Source organism: Delphinus delphis, chromosome 16, assembly GCF_949987515.2.
Source record: "Delphinus delphis chromosome 16, mDelDel1.2, whole genome shotgun sequence".
NCBI classification, from domain to species: domain Eukaryota; kingdom Metazoa; phylum Chordata; class Mammalia; order Artiodactyla; family Delphinidae; genus Delphinus; species Delphinus delphis.
The window spans coordinates 5382005-5402124 of record NC_082698.1 but is presented as its reverse complement, the minus strand read 5'-3'; the positions used below and the strand labels follow the sequence as shown (position 1 = coordinate 5402124).

The window sequence follows — 20120 nt, the reverse complement described above, 5'->3', positions numbered from 1 at the left end:
ACGCTCCTTGGGATAGAACATTTCATCAACACACAAGGTTCTATTGGAAAATGCAACTCAGTCGGTGCCAGTTGGGTAATAGACAAAGGAATTTATTAAGTGGAACTCTGCTGTTTAAGCCCCAACCCCATTTGGGCTGGTGTTTTCTGATAACTTGATTGGTCTTTCAAACGTGGAAATACTTTAAACTTGAATATAAGAAAATTCCACCAGTTTATGCTTGTGGTTGGTCAGAGGACATTCCGATGTTCTTTTGTTTGTTTGTCTTCTCTGATGATAGCATTTAAGCAAAACCGCCTCTGTTCTTTTCTTGTCCCCAGTGATGGATGTAACAGATATAATAAATGGAAAAGTAGATGATGAAGACAAACAGCATTTCATTCCCTTTCAGCCGTAAGTATGGGGCAAAGTACTTAACCAGATAGAATATGGAAAATGTATGTTTGTAATAATTATCTTTATAATTCAGTTTATAAATTCAGCACAAACAGGAATTGATTATTGAATAATAATGAAACATCTGTTTAGTCGCTGCTCTAGTGAAGGGCATTTTTGTAGTCGCAAGAAACCTGGGTTACAGTTTATGGTCTTGCGAGTAGAAGATTTTACGTGTGATCCCTGACGTGCCTTATCCTGTGGGACGCTCAGAATTACAATTCCAATCTGAGCATGCATGTTTCTTCACATAATTGATTTATTCTAGTAGCTATTCACAGTTTCAAAGTACAGTAGTTTCAAATTCCTCATGGGAAGTTGCTGTCTTCAAAATAAAAAAACCGCACACAAGAAGAACGAATTCTTTTGTAACTTGTGATTTTTCTGTCTCTGGGGCTGCCTCGAGTGGACGTTGTCTGTGCTTTGCCATTTTTAGGGTTTGTCTAGTTCTGGCCTGAAGTCTATAGAGAGGTGTGCTGGGAAAGCACTTGGAGGAGATTCATTAAATTGATTCTCCGATTTGAAGGTAGTTCCCGTGGAAAAGGTTGAAAGAATTGGTGTTATTTCCCTGGAGATTAAAGCCAGAGGGCGCCTGGATAATGGTCTGTAGTCCCTTCAAGGACACTTCTCCACCTTAGACAGAGAGAAAGGAGGAGGAATTAGAGGGGTTTAGGTTAACTACAAGAGGGGGCTTCCTCCTGGCGGTGTGAAATCTTAGAAGACAGAGTAAAGGATAAATTGAGTTAGAATGACCTGTCATAGTGCCCTGCATTCTGTCTTTTCTCCTCATTTCTCTTTCTACTTAAGTGATTCCAGGCTTGAAAGAAATTTTATTTTAGCCAGTTCTGGTTGTTTTCAGATGTTGGTTGAGGGGGCTTGGAGGTTGGCGGGTGGTGCGGGGAGTCCTGTCCTGGGGGGATGGGGGAGCAGGAGGTGGTCTCCCTTTGCACCCCTGTCTTTGCACGACGGACCGCGCCTTCAGCCCCGGGCTTGAGAACCACTTGTTCAAGGTGGAACAGAGTGTTTTCCTTTACAGGCAGGTGATCTGGTCAGACAGCATCTTGAAGCATGGCTCAGTAGGCATTTAGAATAACAGAAAACATTGCATTAATGTGCTTGAAATTGAGGTTCGCTTTTACGTATCTCACCACACAACTGGAGGCGAAGGTTTTTTGTGGCTTCATTGCTTTAGATTTATTCTTCTGTCCAACACTGTAACCACTAGCCACATGTGGCCATTTCAGTTCATGAAAATTAACTAAAATTAAATATTTAGTGCGTCCATCACACTAGTTCCATTTAAAGTCTTCAGTACCACAGGTGGCCAGTGGCTACCAGATTGGTCAGTGCAGGTAGAGACCATTCCCGTCATCATAGAACGTTCTGTTGGAACGTGATACTTTGGAATCATACCTGGTGAAGAGAGTTACAAAGGGAACTCCATTCTGCAGAATCTGGAAGTTTCTTTAGTAAACAAGGAGAACATAATCTTGGAACATGGGCAGATATTGAGGTAATAACTAAAACACACCATTATAAAACGATACTCTTAAGTTGCCCATGAGAAAAACAATGCAGCCCAGTGATGTTTTGAATGCCGTTTTATTCATTAGACCTCAGAGTTTCTTGATGCCCAAATGCACCAGTGCATTGAAATTACCTGTTGCCTACTAGTGTCTTCTGGGAAAAGTCAAGGGAAGAAGAAAACTTGGGTTACGGTTTGAAAAGTGAGGGGGGTTAGTTTTAGACTCACTAATCTCAATTTCACCGGGACTTGTTATGACCTATTTGAGGTGGCATCTTGCTGCCACCTTTTTCTCTCTTGTAGTGAAATGTCCACTTTAATTACATGTTCACTTCTTACTGTAATTTGTGGCTTCCTGCTCCACTAAAGGAAGACTGATACACAGATTCATATGGTCAGTGTTAGAAACAAAAGAGAAGCATGATTTTAATAGCAAAATAAGCAATGGAAGTAGTTCTTTGGGAAATGCCATGCTAATGAAACCCATTTTTTGCTCCATTAAAACTGATTTGTTATACCACAGGGTACATTTTAGGGAAGGAAGCATAGAGTACATTTCTCTCTCTCTGTTTTTTTTTTTTTTGCGGTACGCGGGCCTCTCACCGCTGTGGCCTCTCCCGTTGCGGAGCACAGGCTCCGGACGCGCAGGCTCAGCGGCCATGGCTCACGGGCCCAGCCGCTCCGCGGCATATGGGATCTTCCCGGACCGGGGCACGAACCCGCGTCCCCCGCATCGGCAGGCGGACTCTCAACCACTGTGCCACCAGGGAAGCCCTCTCTCTGTCTTTCTTAACTTGGTGAAGTAAATGAAAACAGGACTCAGCTTTCTTGAGTAACGTGGGCTCAAGTGATGAATAGCGCTTGTCCTAGTTTCCAGGAATAATTGTAGACATTATGTACCTGATGTACATTTTCTCGCTTGTTGCATATTGTGCTTTGCTGTGCTACACAGTATTTCCCTTTGCCCATGTCGCCCGTTTGTTTCTGTTTTCTCAGTCCTAGTGCAGCTTCTATTAAAAGCTCCTGATCCATGAGTCCCCAAAACATTGATGATTTACATTCATAATTGTGTCACAGTTTTACTCTTCAGGCATGGTAGTTGTGTTCTCTGAGGATTATGCCACTCTTTTCACATTTAATTATTTTAGGCTACGTTGAGTACACAGTCTGATGGAGCAGAGTGGTTGCTACCCAAGCTTCCCAAGCAGTTAGGTCCGAGGGATCTTTTGTTTTTTTTTGTCTTGGTTTTGCTTTTCCCTTCAAAGCACCCACCCCTTGACCTATGCTATATGGTCAAGAATTAATGAAAAAGAAGAAATGGTCCTAAACATTCCTTGGGATTAAATGCTGTTCGGCCATGTTATTTTCAGATAAGTTCCCTTTTAGTAAGTTGTCTGATAGACATGGAGTGGTGCCCTGGTTCACCTTTATTTCCCGGGGGTGGGGCCGACCTCGTTCGCTTTACTCCTCTTGTGCGGTTCAGCATTTTCCTGATCAATGCTCTTCCCTGTCTCTCTTGTCACCTATCCTGTCCTTTGTCGTGCATTGACTTGTGATGACTCTCTCTCGCACTCGGTGATGATGATCTCTTGTGTTCCCTTGTTACCGTGACCTCTGGGTCCCTGTGCCCCTTTGTCTCCTGTGGTCTTGGTCGTCCCGTGCCCTCCAGGCTCGCGTTGGACGACGCCATTCGACACAAGCCGCTGAACATGTCATCCCGTTTTTCACCCAGGGTGGCGGGGGAGAATGACTTCCTTCAGACTGTTATAAACAAAGTCATTGCTGCCAAAGAAGTCAACCACAAGGGCCAGGGTATGTATTCTATGGTTTTGTTTCTATAAGAGTCCATTTGCATGAACTTGGGAACGTGCTGTGGTTTGAATTTTAGTTTGATGATGATGATGACGATGATGACGATGATATTGATGATGATGATGAAAATGACAACAGTGATTGATGCTGATAATGACATGATGATGATAATGGTGATGATAATGATGGTGATATTGATACGATGATAATGACAATGATGGTGATGATGATGTTGATGACGATGATGATGATGGTAACAGTGATACTGATGGTGGTGGTGCTGCTGACGCTGATGATGATGGTGGCAGGGTTGGGTAATGATGTACTCGCTGTCCCTGATGTACGGCCTGTGAGGGTTTTCTTGCCGATCATCTTTTTTTTTTTTTAACATCTTTATTGGAGTATAATTGCTTTACAATGGTGTGTTAGTTTCTGCTTTATAACAAAGTGAATCAGTTATACATATACATATGTTCCCATATCTGTTCCCTCTTGCGTCTCCCTTTCTCCCACCCTCCCTATCCCACCCCTCCAGGCGGTCACAGAGCACCGAGCCGATATCCCTGTGCCATGCGGCTGCTTCCCACTAGCTACCTACCTTACGTTTGTTAGTGTATATATATCCATGCCTCTCTCTCGCCGTGTCACAGCTCAGCCTTCCCCCTCCCCATATCCTCAAGTCCATTCTCCAGTAGGTCTGCGTCTTTATTCCTATCTTACCCCTAGGTTCTTCATGACATTTTTTTTCTTAAATTCCATGTATATGTGTTAGCATACGGTATTTGTCTTTTTCTTTCTGACTTACTTCACTCTGTATGACAGACTCTAGGTCTATCCACCTCATTACAAATAGCTCAATTTCGTTTCTTTTTATGGCTGGGTAATATTCCATTGTGTATATGTGCCGCATCTTCTTTATCCATTCATCCGATGATGGGCACTTGGGTTGTTTCCATCTCCGGGCTATCTTGCCGATCATCTTTGTAAACATTGCTGAGAGCCAAGCTCCTGGATGAGAGGAGAAAACTGACTAGGATACGATGAAATGTTTGGAAAGAGCCCAGGGTTGATAGGACTGGAAGCAGCTCCTCTGTTTGCTTTCCTCAGACTTCTCCAGCCACCTCCTCTGTTCAGAACACTTGAATGACTTCACAAGAGAAGAAAATAACTGTCCACTGCCTGTGATTTCACCTTGCTGTTTAGAGACACAGAGACATTCAACATCACCCACCTCCCCACGTGCTCTTCTCGCTGGTTTTTTCTCTCTCACTCGTGTTGTGAACTAATCACTGCCACCTTGTTTTCCGGGGCTCTCGCACCCCGTACCCCTGAGATAGTGGCTCCATTTCGCAGACTGGCTCCCCTTCAGTTTTGTAATCGAGGGGATTTCTCCTCCCCTGCTCCCCAGCCTGCAGTCATCGTTTTTAATCCCACGCTGACAAGTTTCCCAGCGGCTGACCCTCTGTTGGCAGAGGCGATGAATCAGTCACCATGGGCTGGTGACAGCTGGCACTCGGCTGGCCAGGAGGGCTGCCGGAAAACAAGTGTTTACTGAGGCCCCGCTTCCAGCTGGAAGGGAAGTTGGGGGAGAGTCACCTTCTGAGCTGCTCCGACCTGAGGCTGCTTTCAGCACCCGTGGGGATATCCATTCCTCAGTCCTTGATTAGATGCAGACTTAACCGTAAACTCAGTAGAGCTGAGGTGAACAGACCTGCTTCATTGTCTAGTTACCTTATGTCACCAGACTTTTAAGAAACAATTATCTTGATTCATTTCCCACTGTTCTAAGGGAGAGCGTGAATCAAACCTAAAGAATGTCCTGGAGGAATTAACGGCCCCTATCCCTCTGCAGGGACTTTTTTGGCTTTCTTTTGATATGAACCACCCCCCTTCCCTGGAAAACAACAAAACAAAAACCCCAACCCAAAATGTGAATGAATCGTGGCCTCTCTAGACAGAATTTTCAGCTGACCCAGGACTGGTCTTCCCATAAATTACCAGCCCTCCCAATTTGCACTTTAACTGAAAACCGCAGGGAGATCCAATTAAAGCTGTTTGATGAGAGCGCTCTGAGGCAGTGGCCCCAGGCCCCAGGCCCCCGGCTCCTCTTGCAAAGTCATCAGAGTTTTGATACACTTTTATTACAGAGTCACGCAGGAAAAGTGGAGACTGGTGGCCGGCCAGCAGGAACTTGCTCACAGAGAGGACCCGTGGCCCTCCTCTGTCAGTCTCACTGGTATTGTGGCCAAAATCTGTGTCGCAGAGATGGACTGTTGCCAGGGGACCCCGATTCCTTGAACTCTGGGGGGAGGAGGGGTGCTTTCAGGTCACAGTGAGAGCTAAGTGACAAGAACATTGATTGTTTTCAGAGGGACCGTTGGTGCCTTCCTGAACCAAAATGCCCTTGGGCCACATCACTGGCTCAGGTTGACCTTGAACCGGAAGTGATGGAGGGACCTTTCGCCAGGGCTCACTCTCAGGCCTATTTCAGTGCATTACAGGGAGAGCTGAGAGGCCCGGGGCCCAGTGAATGCAGCATGGAGCGAGCTGCTAGGTTTGCGGAGTTTTGCCCAGTGGAGCCCCATGTTTCCATCCATGGTGACCCATCAGTTCACACAGTCAAGTGCACAGAGCTGTGGAAGGGACTTGGAGGGACATGGCCTGTCCCTTCTGAACTGGTCTCCAGGCTTTGGCCTAGTTTAGGTTAACATCTACATGTTTACTTGTTGCAATGGACATCTTTTATATTTAGCCCAAATTATTCTGAACCCAGAGGCGCTGGGTATTTTATGTGGACGGTGAGTCCTCCTCCACCCCCAGACGTCTGCTCCTGTTGTTTGAAATATAGCATATGCTAATACTCCCTTTGGTGTTTAGTTACCCTGGTTTAGCAAAAGTCAACTTAAATACACTTTTCCCTTGAAAATTGGCCTCGTTTCCTCCTCTGAGGAAAGTGTTGGAAACCCAACGTAACTGGGCAAATTTAATCTCTGTGTTTAAATTGTGTTATAACAAGTTGTGTCACCAAGTTACTGGTTCATCAGCTAGTTGAGCAAGCTGGTACTTGTGAGAAAGCAAAGGTGTTGGAAAGACATCTTTACTTTTACCCTCTTAAATAATTATCTCAGCACGTCCTGCAAGTCCTTGAAAAGTGTCTTCGAGTTAGATTTATTCTGGAGATATTCCTTCCTTTGGGAGGTTTCGGGACTCAGACTCCTAAGATTTAGCTGCGTCCTGGTGTCCCCAGCAGGGAACAGGTTCATGTCAAGTGTCATGTGCAGTGATAATTCCCCTTGCACTTCTGTGAGCGTCCCTTTTCCCTGGTCTGCTCCACTGGAGGACAGAGCCAGGGGTTAGGTGCCCGGCACTCCAAGAGTCCGTCTGTTCACTCATCCTACAGGCCTGGAGCTGTGCCAGCTTGTGGTGCTTCTTTTTAATGTAAATTTATTTATTTATCTATCTATGGCTGTGTTGGGTCTTTGTTGCTGCGCGCAGGCTTTCTCTAGTTGTGGTGAGCGGGGGCTATTCTTCATTCTGGGCTCCTCATTGCTGTGGCTTCTCCTGTTGCGGAGCATGGGCTCTAGGTGCACGGGCGTCAGTAGTTGTGACTCTCAGGCTTTGCAGTGCAGGCTCGGTAGTTGTGGTGCACGGGCTTAGTTGCTCCGCGGCATGTGGGATCTTCCCGGATCAGGGATCGAACCCATGTCCCCTGCATTGGCAGGAGGGTTCTTAACCACTGCACCACCAGGGAAGTCCCGCTTGTGGTGCTTCTGTGTGAATTAGAAAGAGATGGTCTGTCCTCTGGGTGAGTGGGGAGACGTATCGCTGCCAGGATACACAGCTTGGTGAGCAGAATGCAGGCTGGATTTAGCTCCCACTTGCCTTTCTTTGCTAGTTGCCTTGTGCAGTGCACATCCTGAGCAATGATACATGTGTCCCTGCTGGGGTGCTACCCCCTGACGACTCTTTAGAGACCTGTTTTTATTGGTTATGCTTCTCTCCTACTTCTTCAACTGTCCCTCTCATGCTCGGGAATTTTATATCTTAAAAAGAAAGAAAGGGGAAAAATATAGAAGGAAAGAAAAGAAAAGGAAACAAAAAATTCTCCCTCTGTCTCTGTACTGACTAGCTCTTGACTCCACTGTTGATTTCTCAGTGGAATCTTTCGCCTGCTGTCCGCCCTTTATCTCCTGTAACTTCTCTGTCCTTCTCCCAGCAGCGTGTGCCCCTCTCCTCCCCCAGGAGGGCTCCTGCTGAGGCCCACCCTGGTTGCCCCGTGCTGCAGACACTCCCCTTTCCTCGGGTTGCATTTTGTGCCCTCGGCCACATTGATGCCACCCGCACCTGGTTTTCTTTTTTCTCTGCCCTCTGCCTACCCCTGTCTCTCGCCTACTTCTCTTTCCCCGTGTGGACTCTCAATGTCAGCAGCTCTCCTGGGCACAGGACGGGCGTCTTCTTGCTCTCCTCCCTCTGTACTCTGACCCTTCAGGACGTCTCCACTGGGATGCAGGGTGTGCCAGCACCTGCTATTGGTCATGCCCGGGACTGTCGCCATCTCTGAGAGCCACTCCCCCTCCATCCCTCCTTCCTCCCCTTCTGATATGACCCCGATGCTGCTCACAGCACCCCTGCCCCCGGTGCTGAGGTCCTGCCAGTGTCCGCCTGGGCTCCTGCAGTGGTCTCTTCACTGGGGTCCTCGCCTCGCTCTAAATTCTCAGCTACCCAGTCCCATGCAGCCACCTGAGCCCTGTCAGGTCAGACTCTGGTCGGACTCCTCCCCCGGGCCCCTTGGTGGGGACCAGAGCTCCTGCCACGGCCGGCAGGCCCTGGGGTCAGGTCTGTGCTGCTTTCCCAGCTGCATCCCACGCCTCTTCCCTCTGCATCTTGGGGCTGCAGCCTGGAACCCCCTTATTTAGCATCTCATCAGCCCTCAGATCTCAGCACAATGTTCCTTCCTCAGGGGAGCCTCTGTGACGCCCAGGAGCGCGGTCTCCACGTGTGCTTTAGAAAGCTCTTTGTGGGCACGTGTTTCACAGAGACGCCCTTGGTGTTTGGCTCATGGAATAGAATTGAGCCCCTGGCAGTGGTGTAGTGAGTCTTTGCCCTGTGTCTGCAGCGCCCTGTGTGTGTCTGGCACACAGTGGGTGCACGTTAGGTACTTTTGAATAAATCAGAGGGACAGTCTAGTTGGCAAAGGAGAGGGCTTTCACCAGCTGGTAAAGAATAAAATGTCATCAGTGACTGTGGACTTTCTCAACGACAAGTTGTGTAAATCTTTGCAGAGGACAGGCCAGCTGCTGGGAGACCAGGGGGCTGGAGGGGGGAGGGGGAGGGAGTGAGGCGTGAGGTTTAATTCAGCAGAGCCGCTCGCAGCAGAAGCAGCCTCAGGTGTGTTCCTTGTGTGTCCACATCAGCTGTCTTCCAGGTCCAGTTAGAATGAAAGTTGTTTGTGAACAAGGTCTGTAGTTTTCCCATTTTCTTCTACTGAGTGCAGGGTGCTGAGCTAAACAGTGGGGAGTGGTCCCCGGAAGCGTGCATCTAGAGGAGGGACAGCTGGACAGACAGACACATACACACGTGGGCACACACACAATAGTCATGTAAGTGAGGACAGGTACTGTTATGTTCTGATGGGCAGGTGGGGTTCCGCAGAGCTGAGTGAGAGGAGAGCAAGCAGACCAGGCCCCCAAAATCTCAGGGATGGAGACCCCGACCTGCCGACTGATAGTGACACCCCTCCCTCCCTAGGAGAGCACGTTCTTGCGAACACTGACGGAGCCAAGCGACTGCTTTGTGTCCTGCCTTTGACTTTGTTAAGTGCTGGCTTTCTACTCTCTTATTGTTTGATTGCTGCTCCTGGAGCATTTTATACAAAATGCGTCAGCTTTTGTGGAGCGGGGGACAGAGGGCAGGGCACACACGCCTCCCAGGTACACCGTGCTCTCTCTCGGGCATCCTTGCATCTCTTTTAGAGGGTTTGAAAGCCTTCATTTTCCCCCTTGGAGAAAGGAGCTGAGTGGTGGCCAGAGCATTAGTTGCTACTTTGCTGTGACATTGTGAAACAGAGGGACGGGGCTGCCCTGACTGCCGCTGCCCCAGTCGTGTGGCTGGCCCGCTGGTGGTCCCCAGCCCTGTGTTCTGCGGCTCCCCTTCCCGGGAGCACGGGTGCCGCTGAGCAACTGGATACTTCCGTGGGTTTGTGAAGCTGCGAATTTACCTCCTGAATCCTCTCCCGCTGTCATTCTTCTTGGGAGAATGGAAAATGCTAGCCTTCTCAATCCCCTTCCAGAAAAATGCTACCTTCTGATTTGTCTTCGATGTATATCGACTCAAAAGAGTCATCAGTCCCAGGCAGAGGTAGCTCGTAACTGCTGTTATGTCCTTAGGCTCCTCCAGTGTGGGATTTGCATCCCAGCTAATCAGATGCAGGCATCTGTGCCAGGCACCTTTTCCCTGGTCCCGCTCCTGTCTTTCTCATCCACCCACACTTCCTCTTAAGGCATTGCGTTGTGAATTAAAGGCTGCTCATTCATTGATATTGATTTCATGAAAACTTCTAAAAATGTACAAGATATAAAGATGTACGTGATAAAATGCGACTCATGCATCCGTTGCTTTTCTAGGTTTGTGGGTAACACTGAAATTACTTCCTGGAGATATCCATCAGATAAGAAAAGAATTTCCTCATTTGGTGGACAGGACCACAGCAGTGGCTCGGAAAACGGGGTTTCCGGAGATAATCATGCCTGGTAAGAATGGATGAATCCTTTAGCCCCTCTGAGCGTGGGGTGCATGCGGCCGGCATTGGGAGGGTTTATGTAGCTGGCCGCAAAGAGCAACATTTAGGTAGGAGCTCAGGGAAGCAGAGGGTCGAGGGTGTAAAGCCCCGCGTGGCGCTGGGCCATTCCTGCAGGCAGGAGCTGCGGCCAGCGTGACAGCCGAGCACCCGGGGTCAGGCCGAGGGGAGGAGGTTTCTCTTGGTTATAATAATCCTGGAGGGCTGGTGTGGAGCAACTCCTGGTGATACAGTAACAGGGATAAGCAAATGAAACAGCATTGGCCAGAGACCCAGCCCTGAGACCTTGAGATGGTTTCTGCCGCCAGCTGGGCAAAACGCCATCATGATCATAATCAAACGCACCGCTGTTCCGTGCTCTGCTGTTGCCCTTAATCAGGACGCCTGCAATTTGTCTTCTGCCCACAGTGTCTGGAACGGAAGAATGGACGTTTGACGTCTCGCTCACCCTGGCTGAAGGACTGAATGCGTTTGGTCGGGTGATACTTAATAATGTGATAGGGGGTGATCAGACGGGACCGTTTGGAGAGCCGTGCAGAATTCACTTTTAGGCTCTGAGGAACGGATTGATTATGATGGTTGGGTAGGACTAAGGCGACTCCTTTACGATAATAACGTACGTTCACGATGATGGTCCTGGGCCCGTCTTATGATCCTGTAAGAGCATTTGAATTATCCAGAATGTGTTCAAAATGAAGGGAGCACAATTCGGGTAAATATACCCTCTTATGTTCCAAGCTTTGAAAATAACCCTCTTTGGTGGGTTATGGGTTAAATGTCTCTTCACCACAGTGGTCCACAGCCTTGAACCCCATCCGTTGGCCCCAGAAGCGAGAGTGCAGGCATCCCACCCTCTGGTATGAATATCATTTCTGCCCCTCCCTGGCCCTGGGCAAGTTAGCCGATCTCTCTTAGCTGTGGTTTCCTCCTCTGAAGAACAAGAATAATAATAATTCCTGCCTATAGATCTGGTTGGAGTTAGGATGCTTTAGGGTGTAAGTAACAGAAAACACAAGGCCAGCTCAAATGGCCACACCCTGAGGATACTTGTCGGTCCTGTGAATGAGGAAAAGGGACAGAGCCTGCTGCCAGGTCAGCCTGGACCACTGGCTCCGGTTCTCTGCAGCCCCCTCTGCTGAGCTGTCTCCTTTGCGTGTTGACTTTATCCTCTGGGGACAGGTCCTGCTGGCTCCCATCTTCTTCCCAAATCCCAGTGTCCTGAAGAAGACGACATGCTTTCCACCCAGCGTTTCCAAACAAGCAGGCCGAGCGTCATCTGGCCTGGACTGCTCTGGTCCCCTGGGGACCCTGGACAGCGATGGTGGTTACATATGCACATCGGCCACAGGGACCTCTGGAAGGGGTCAGCTCCTCCCAGCTGCCAGGGCTGTATGAGGGAGACAGGGACACACTACACATGTCTGGATAGACATCTGATCAAAAGAAGGAAGGGGGAGCAGAAAGTGGCAGCCCAACACAAAGGCTGCCGCAGGGCGGATGCGCAGGTTCCACGCATGAAGCCTGTGAACGTTTACACCCGGTACCCGCTCGTGTTTTAGTTTTCACACTAGTATCGCCCCAACCCAACCATGGGTTTTACGCTTATTAAACTGATAATGAGAGCCCATGTTAAGGTTAACCTCTGATATTTACATATGCCTTCAGTTTCCAAATGACATTCATATTAATCATCTGATTTGATTCTCAACGAGATCTTGGGAAGCATGAATCTTTATCCTTGATAACCGTGGGATACTTTTTGGTTTGCAAATACTGCTCCCATTAATAATCTAGCTTGATTCCATATAAGGATCTTGGAAGCCTACAAATTGGTGTTGAACTAATTCCCATCAAGATTAAGCCACAGCCTGAAGACACATGGGTAACGAGCAGTGGAAACGGGGCCAGAGCACCCCGTGGTCGGTGCTCCCCTGCAGCCTCCGGGTACAGGGCTTCGCTGTAGGTTCACAGGGAGAGCTGGGCACTCAGTGTGCCTCAGCGTTATTGCTTCGTTGATTTTAGGGCATTTTAGGGACATGTTCTTTCTGCTCCCTCTGCCTTTCAGGGCTGTTGTGGGTCATTGTCTACTCTGTCTGTTAAAACGATAGGAAAGACATCTAACATCAGCTAGATTGAGTGTTTGCCAGTCTCACCTGTAGAGGAGGTAAGCATGACACTCAGCAAGTTAAGAAACGATGGAACACCTATTGCTTGTATGAGTCAAGGCTGTTCTATATGCAGCTAATTAACTTGGACTTCCGAGTGGACATACTGTTTGCATTTGGATTCGAGGTGCAAATTTGTAGATGAGGATAACGTCATTGACATCATGCATTTATCTTGGGTGACCTGAGGAGGCCCTCGTGTGCAAAGGGAAACCTGGGAAACTTCTGGTTCACACTGCCTGTGCCTCCCTTACAATTGATAGACTTAAAAAGTAAGTCTAAACCTCTAAGGTAATCTCGTGATCGATGCATGGGAAGACTGTGCAGCTGGCTTGTTCCATCTCCTAAGTCTGGGGTTGGGCTTCCCGTAGCGAGCAAGCGCGGCTTGAGTGAGTCCCCCACATCCTCGGTCGCTGAGTGACCACTGAGAGGCTGTGAGCACCGCACCTTACTCTTCTGGGGGGGCTCTCTCAGACCCCCGCCTTCAGCCTCGCAGAACCTGTGCCTTCTTGTATACGCGTGTTTATGGAGACGTGCCTCTCCTTTGCGCGGTGGGAGAGCCGTCCGTGTCACTGTTGCTGGTTCTCCTACCTTCTCGTGACCCGCTGGGAATCCCTAGGTCCTTCTGAAGGATCCTGGTGGGGAAGCAGAGTTGTCGCCGGAGCTGGGAAGGCGGCTGGAGGCTTGGATGGGCCACCTGTATCTGCTTCCAGCCTCCTTCCTCCCCAGAATGAGAACCTTGTAGCCCGGGAGGCATTTGCTGAGACCCCTTTGTGAGTGAGTGCCCATCGGGGGTATCGACCTCCTATAAATTGGGTCTTACTCTTGGGCTGGAGTCAGGATCCCTAGGCCCATGGGAGGAGGGGACCCTGAGGTTCGGCCACCTCCCTGCCCAGCGCATGCTGCCTCTCTGGCTGACGAGGCCCGTGTGAAGCTGCCGTGGCCCTTTTTGATTATGGCGTTGGTGCTTTGATAGAATTTTCAGGCGGAGCCCTTGTACAGACCACCCTGCCTTATCCATCAGGCCGTTCAGTGGTGAGTGGCCTGGGAGAGTAAGTGACTGGTCTGAGGTCACACAGCTAATTAGCGGCAGGTCCTGGACGGCAGCCTTGCCTCCTGCCCCCAGCCCTGTACGCCATCCTTCTTAACTTCTCCGTGGTCACGGTCGGCGATCACAGCCCTCCTTCTTTGCCAGCAGCTACTGTGGCAGTGGTAGCAACCCGCTGGGGTTATTACAATAATGACTTTTAAATGAAAGCTTAATCTAATAGTTGGATACATTAAAAGCCAGAATAGAGCAGTCTAGAAAGCAAAAGAAAAACAAGAAAGCAAGGGGATTTTTTCTCTTCGGGGATCCTTGTTCTTTGCCCAGAGCAGGTCATTTGCTGCTCCTGGCCACACTGTTGAGGCAGCCAGACAGACAGCAGAGCAGCCGTCAGAGCGTAGCGATGCTTCCTCTAAATCATGTTGCTGATGAAGCTTGCAGAGTTCTCCCAGTCGGACCATTACCAGGGGCTTTGTGTATTCTCAGGAGGGGGAAGCGTCTCGAGCTCACTTGTTGCGTGTGTGTGTGGTGGTATTTTTGGGGGCACAGTTTAAGGCCCATCTCACTTAAAAAATGTATGAGGCTTTGCTCCCTGTGTCCCCGTTCAGGATCTTGACAACTGCCTGCCAGGAAGAGAGAGGATTCTTTGCAGAAAGTTTCTCTCTTGACCCATCCCTAGTCCCTGATCCTAAGTGTCAACTCAGGACATTGGCTTGGGGTTCAGATACTGTTTTTGTTCAACTCCTCAGTGGAACGAAAAGGAGGCCAGTATTGCTGGTTATCCTTGGTGTGCCAGTGGGTGTTGGGATATTCCTTGGCTACTGAGCCTCAGATGACTGCAGCCATGCCCTAACAAGGGGTGGCGATGTGGGTTGCAGTGGGCCACGGATGCTGGGGGTTGGGGGGGGGCTAGCGTCTGCGCAAACCCACTGACAGCATTCGAGCTGCCCTGGGCATGGGCCGCCCATGGAGTGTAAGAGCTCCTCTGCCCACGTGAAGCACCAAGCAGATAATTAGGGGCCCTGACGTTTTCCTCTTTCTTGCAAGTCTTATAGTGATGAAAATTGCCTTTGTCATGCTGTTAAATGCGGACGCTATTTTGTAGAAAATATTTCATAATCATCTAATACAGTATTTATGATACTCTGCTAGGAATGGCAGAAATCACAGTTACACTGTGAATAATGGATTGTTTTTTTTTTTTTTTTTTTTTCTATTTTTGCGGTACGTGGGCCTCTCACTGTCGTGGCCTCTCCCGCTGCGGAGCACAGGCTCCGGATGCACAGGCTCGGCGGCCATGGCTCACGGGCCCAGCCGCTCCGCGGCACGTGGGATCTTCCCGGACCGGGGCACGAACCCGTGTCCCCTGCATCGGCAGGCAGACTCTCAACCACTGTGCCACCAGGGAAGCCCTATGGATTGGTTTTAAAGGTGTAATTTTTTCCCCCCAGGTGATGTCCGAAACGATATCTACGTAACATTAGTTCAAGGAGATTTTGATAAAGGAAGCAAAACGACGGCAAAGAATGTTGAGGTTACAGTGTCTGTTTACGATGAAGATGGAAAACGACTGGAGGTATTGATTGTTGCAAAGTTGAACCTGTAGTGTTTAAGTTTTACTTCCCAAGTGTGCGCCTTGGCTCTGCTGCAGGATGCCAAAAGCCACAATCTCATTTCTGGGGAAGAGCGTTTGCTTTTTCTTCCTTTTCTTCCCTTGCCTAAGAGGGCTGGTTTCTACCGGGTCCCAGCAGCCGGCCTGTCTCAGGACGACCCTGGGGTCCTGACCACCTTCTTTTTATTTATTTGTTTATTTTTGGCTGCGTTGGGTGTTCGTTGCTGCGCGCGGGCTTTCTCTAGTTGCGGTGAGTGGGGGCTACTCTTCGCCGTGGTGCACGGGCTTCTCATTGCGGTGGCTTCTCTTGTTGCGCAGCACGGGCTCTAGGCGCATGGGCTTCAGTAGCTGTGGCTCTTGGGCTCTAGAGCGCAGGCTCAGTAGTTGTGGCGCACGGGCTTAGTTGCTCCGCGGCATGTGGGATCTTCCTGGACCAGGGCTTGAACCTGTGTCCCCTGCATTGACAGGCAGATTCTTAACCACTGCGCCACCAGGGAAGTGCAACTGACCACCTTCTTTTCCAAACTCTATCCTGGGGTCCCACTTGCCGGTGTAAACCCGCGGCTCAGAGGGCGAATGATCACGTTAGAAGTTCAGATACTGTTATTAGCATCTTTTGAGACAGATGGAAACTGAGCCCCAGAGAAATCAGTCACCTTGCTCAAGGTCAGAGAGCTCATGAGAGGTGGAACTGGGTTGTGAATCTGGGCCTCTGAGCCTTGTGCTTTGCTCGGTGGTGGTTACCAAGACCTCCTCCTGCGTGGTCACAGCAGCCTGCGGGTGCCCTGGGAAGTGCTCAGAGGCTGCGGGCTTCTCTGAGGACTGGAGGCTGAGCCCAAGCTGGGGCCCTCCGCCAGCTGCTTCTCTGGCCCGTGGCTGCAGCCTGGGCTCCCCTGGGCCCACGTGGCTGAGAGCAGTGCCCTGTGGGTGCTCCTGAGGCCCAGCTGCGCCAGGAGGTGGGTGGCATCCTTTCTCTCTGGGTGGCCTGTGTCCAGTGTCCCTGCCCTTTTCCCCTGGGCTTTACCGGTCTCGCTCTCCGTAGAGGCGAGTGGTCAGTGTCTGTGGCTAAAGAAGGGACAGAGTGCTGCCACCTCCTTTTTGGTCTGTAGCCCTTTACTCCAGCCGCCGAGTCAGGCAACTTGCTGCGGGTCCAGGGTGAAAGTTATTAGGGGTAAGAGTACGAAGGATGGAGGACAGTAGCGTCCCCATATACCGCATAACCATGAAGATCTTAGATGTCTGTGAGCAAGGTTTTCTGCTGGCTGCTGGCTCCAGCCAGATCTGTTCTTCCATTGCTGGGAGGTGTTCCATGGGCCATGGGGTTTTAGGTGTTCCCCGAGGGCCCTCGCTCCTTCTGGATCATCAAACCGGGTGGGGGGTTGGGGGACATGGATGCAGCCTCAGACTCTGTGAGGGCTGATGCGATCTCTTTATGCCTCTTCTTTTAAAGCATGTGATTTTCCCGGGCGCTGGTGATGAAGCTATTTCAGAATACAAGTCCGTGATTTATTACCAAGTGAAACAGCCGCGCTGGTTTGAGACGGTTAAGGTATCATTTGCATGGTCCTTTTCCCATGGGGTTGATTATGAAATGCTCATTTGTACCCTGAGGAAGTTCCCGCCTCCTGCCCAGCCCAGGGCTGCCCACCGTGGACACCCTCCGCCAGCCCCCAAGGCACGTTCAACAAAGTCCTTTAGGGTTGCTAAGGAACCATGCTGGTGTTTCTTGGAATTTACATCTACTCTCATCTCCTTTGGGACCTAAAACCAGGACTTTCCTGGAGACAAATACAGAGTCCTTTAAAGATAGCAATTGTCTTTCTCTTTCGGGTCTGTTTTATGTGTGGCATGCTGTCTTTACACCAAATGGAAGAAAATAGAGATGATAATACACGGAGGGCATCGCTGGAGAGATGCGTCCTGTTCCCTTGGCCTCAGTGCTCTGCGGCTCCTAACGCAGCCCGCGGATACCCGCACGCAGCCCACACACCACGCACGGGCTTGGGTACTGGGACACCAGGCCAGCGGCTGGCTTTGGAATACAGATGTTAGCTATTAGGGACAGTCGGCTTAAAGGCAGCAGGTATTAAGTCTTTTTCCTTTTACTGTAAGTCACAAAGGGACCGCCTTCTCGCTGCAGCCGAGGGCGGGTCCCTACAACCGTAGAGGGAATACAGACACCTCCGAATCGGGGCCAAAATCGAAAATGGTAACTTTTAAACATAGACTCTTCACACTGAGGGTCACATTTAAAAACAAATTCGGCTGCCTTGTCCAGTGTGCCTGGCATCCCGGACAGTATTATCTGGTGTAAATTTTCAAAGGGCATTTGCTTCTGGGACAGTCATACCGGGGATGAGGCGTATGGTGTCTTCTCCCTGCAGCGCAGAAGAGCGTAGAGTGGTCCAGGATGTCTCCAGGGGAACAACGCTGATGGAGCGAGAAGATTTCCTAAAGGTGCTCAGCTTCTCTCTCTATTCCGCAGGTGGCCATCCCCATTGAGGACGTGAACCGCAGTCACCTCCGGTTTACCTTCCGACATAGATCGTCCCAGGACTGTGAGTAACCACACGCTTCGTTATCCCGTGTCTATCATGCACTTACTCTGGATGGTTCTAGAACGTGGCTACTGTAACACAGTGAGGTCTTGACACTTCAGCTCCGCGCCCACGCGGACCTGCTCCCGTGGAGTGCTGTCCACTCTGATTGAGTTGATCCCAGGAGCTCTTCAGTTTCTTCTCAAATTTGTCTGATGAGGTGCCGCTCCTTCCTGCTCGCCCCTTGGGTTTCCTCTTTCCCCTCTGGCTTGTAATACTGCCCCGTCCATCAGAAAAGTCACTGAGATATAATACCTAGATTTCAAAAATTACTCTTGATGCTCTTGCGTCGGTGTTGAAAACCTCTGGCTTTGCTGGCAGGTGCTGGTGCCTGGAGCTCTGGCTTTGCCTTTTCTCGTCCACGTTGGTGTAGCCTTGGCCATGAGGCCGAGACTTTGGGAGGAAAGAAGTTTGAATCAGTCAGCTTCCGGGAGGATTCATTATCGATGTTAGAAGTTTGTCTCATTGCCTGTGTTGAATTCGTTGTCTGCGAAGGACATCACCCTGTTCTAGACACTAAGTAAGATACCGCAAGAGGAAGATGCGCCCCTGCCCCTCGTGGTCTCCATGCATCTGGCGGCGGGCTAAGGTTTGAGAAAATAAGTGACGCTGGGTCACGTGTGCAGCGGCATCGAGGGAACGGTGGTCTGGGTGGGCGCACTTGTCACCCACCAGCCTGTGGGGGCCAGAGCCCTGCGGTTGGGGGACCTCAGCCCTGGCTCTGTGTATCTTCACAGATGTTTCAGCCTGAGGAGGGGAATGCATGGGGGCTGCCGATCCCTCAGCAGGATGCCGGCCGTAGGATAGGGCTGCACGGGACCACCGCTGCTGTGATGGTGTGTCCACCCTCCTTACTGTTTCTGGGGGCCTGCCTGACCTGTGCCCTCCCCAGAGCGTGGAGCCCGCAGAGGCAAGGGTGCAGGAGAGCAGCCGGGAGGGTGAACACGTGAGCAGAGGCGTGAAGTTGGGGGTACGTAGACCCCTGTGTGGGACCAGTGAGAAGCTCTGTGAGGTTGAAGAGGCGCGAGGACTACAGGGCTGGTGTGTGGAAAGTGTGACTGGCAGCCCGAAGATGTGCTTGCGTGGGGTGAGACCGGTAGGTGGCTGAACCAAGGGGTCTAGAACAGCACGGGGTCCCTCGTGGTGAGTGGGCGTGTGGAGGATGCCGGGGGTGGGTGGGAGCGCTATAGAGCATCATTCCACCCCTCCTCTTGTCCCAGTGCTTAAGGGGCCAGCTGAGAAGGGGTCGGGGCCCAAGCAGTGTAGGAGGCGCAGGGTGTGAAGTCTGGGCAGCTTGGAAAGCCGGGCCCGCCCCATTTCGGGCCAAATCCAGGCCACCAGGCAGCGGGCTGGGGTCTGCTAACTGTGGGCACTCCTGGACGGCTGAAACGTGGATGGATAAGATGTTCGGACGGATGCGGACACCTCTTCGTACGTGTTCATCGTGCTCTTACTCTCTCCTGGCGCAAGTATTTTTACCACGTTATTTAGATGAGTCCTCACCACGATGCCATGTGGTAGATCATTGGCGCTTCCTACATTACAGATGAGGAAACTGAGCCTCAGAGACCCCACCTCAGTGGCCCAGAGTCACCTGATGGTCAGTGGAAGACCTCTGGTTCCCACCCCAGTCCTTGTGTCTCCCCTGCCTTTGGGGAGCACCGAGGCCACTGCCGTCATTTGGTCTGTATTGAGCACCTGCTGTATACACAGCTCACGCAGAGAGCTCTCCTCTTGCCGGACTTAGGTTGGGTTGAGGCGTGAGATCGGCTCGCAGGAGCCACGTGCGGAGCAGCGGCCTGGGAGCGTCGCATGCGTTAGGCAGAGGTGCGGGGTGAGCAGGGTCAGGTGGGTGATTGGGGGAATTGGGGGCAGGTAGGTCCTCAGCCAAGTCCCAGAAGGTGTGGTGGGCCCAGCGCCCTGCACACCGGAAGTTGCCGGGGGTGGGAATGGGCTGCAGGGGAGGAGAGGGTGGGGAGCCCTGTTGCAGGGCAAGGACAGAGTTCTAGAATGCACAGGGGACTTGTCTCAGAAGCACGCTCCCTCTTTAGAACAAGCTCATTCTCTCTAATTAATAGATTACACCAGGGCAGAGGGATCTCTTTGGTAGCATTTTAATTTTCAAAATCCTTG

At 50.6% G+C, this 20120-nt stretch overlaps 1 protein-coding gene across 2 annotated transcripts in view; it reads left to right on the top strand.

Annotated features, from left to right (window-relative positions):
* The window catches only part of DOCK1 (dedicator of cytokinesis 1), a 527045-nt gene that overhangs the window by 78951 nt on the left and 427974 nt on the right, over positions 1 to 20120 (top strand). Inside the window, exons 11-16 of one of the 2 annotated variants that reach the window (XM_060033849.1) lie at positions 321 to 393; positions 3693 to 3772; positions 10396 to 10521; positions 15230 to 15354; positions 16841 to 16939; positions 17876 to 17948. In XM_060033849.1, coding sequence (XP_059889832.1) covers positions 321 to 393; positions 3693 to 3772; positions 10396 to 10521; positions 15230 to 15354; positions 16841 to 16939; positions 17876 to 17948 — 576 coding nt within the window. Of the gene's footprint in view, positions 1 to 320; positions 394 to 3629; positions 3773 to 10395; positions 10522 to 15229; positions 15355 to 16840; positions 16940 to 17875; positions 17949 to 20120 lie in introns of both variants that reach the window. The other variant, XM_060033848.1, reaches the window with a different exon arrangement.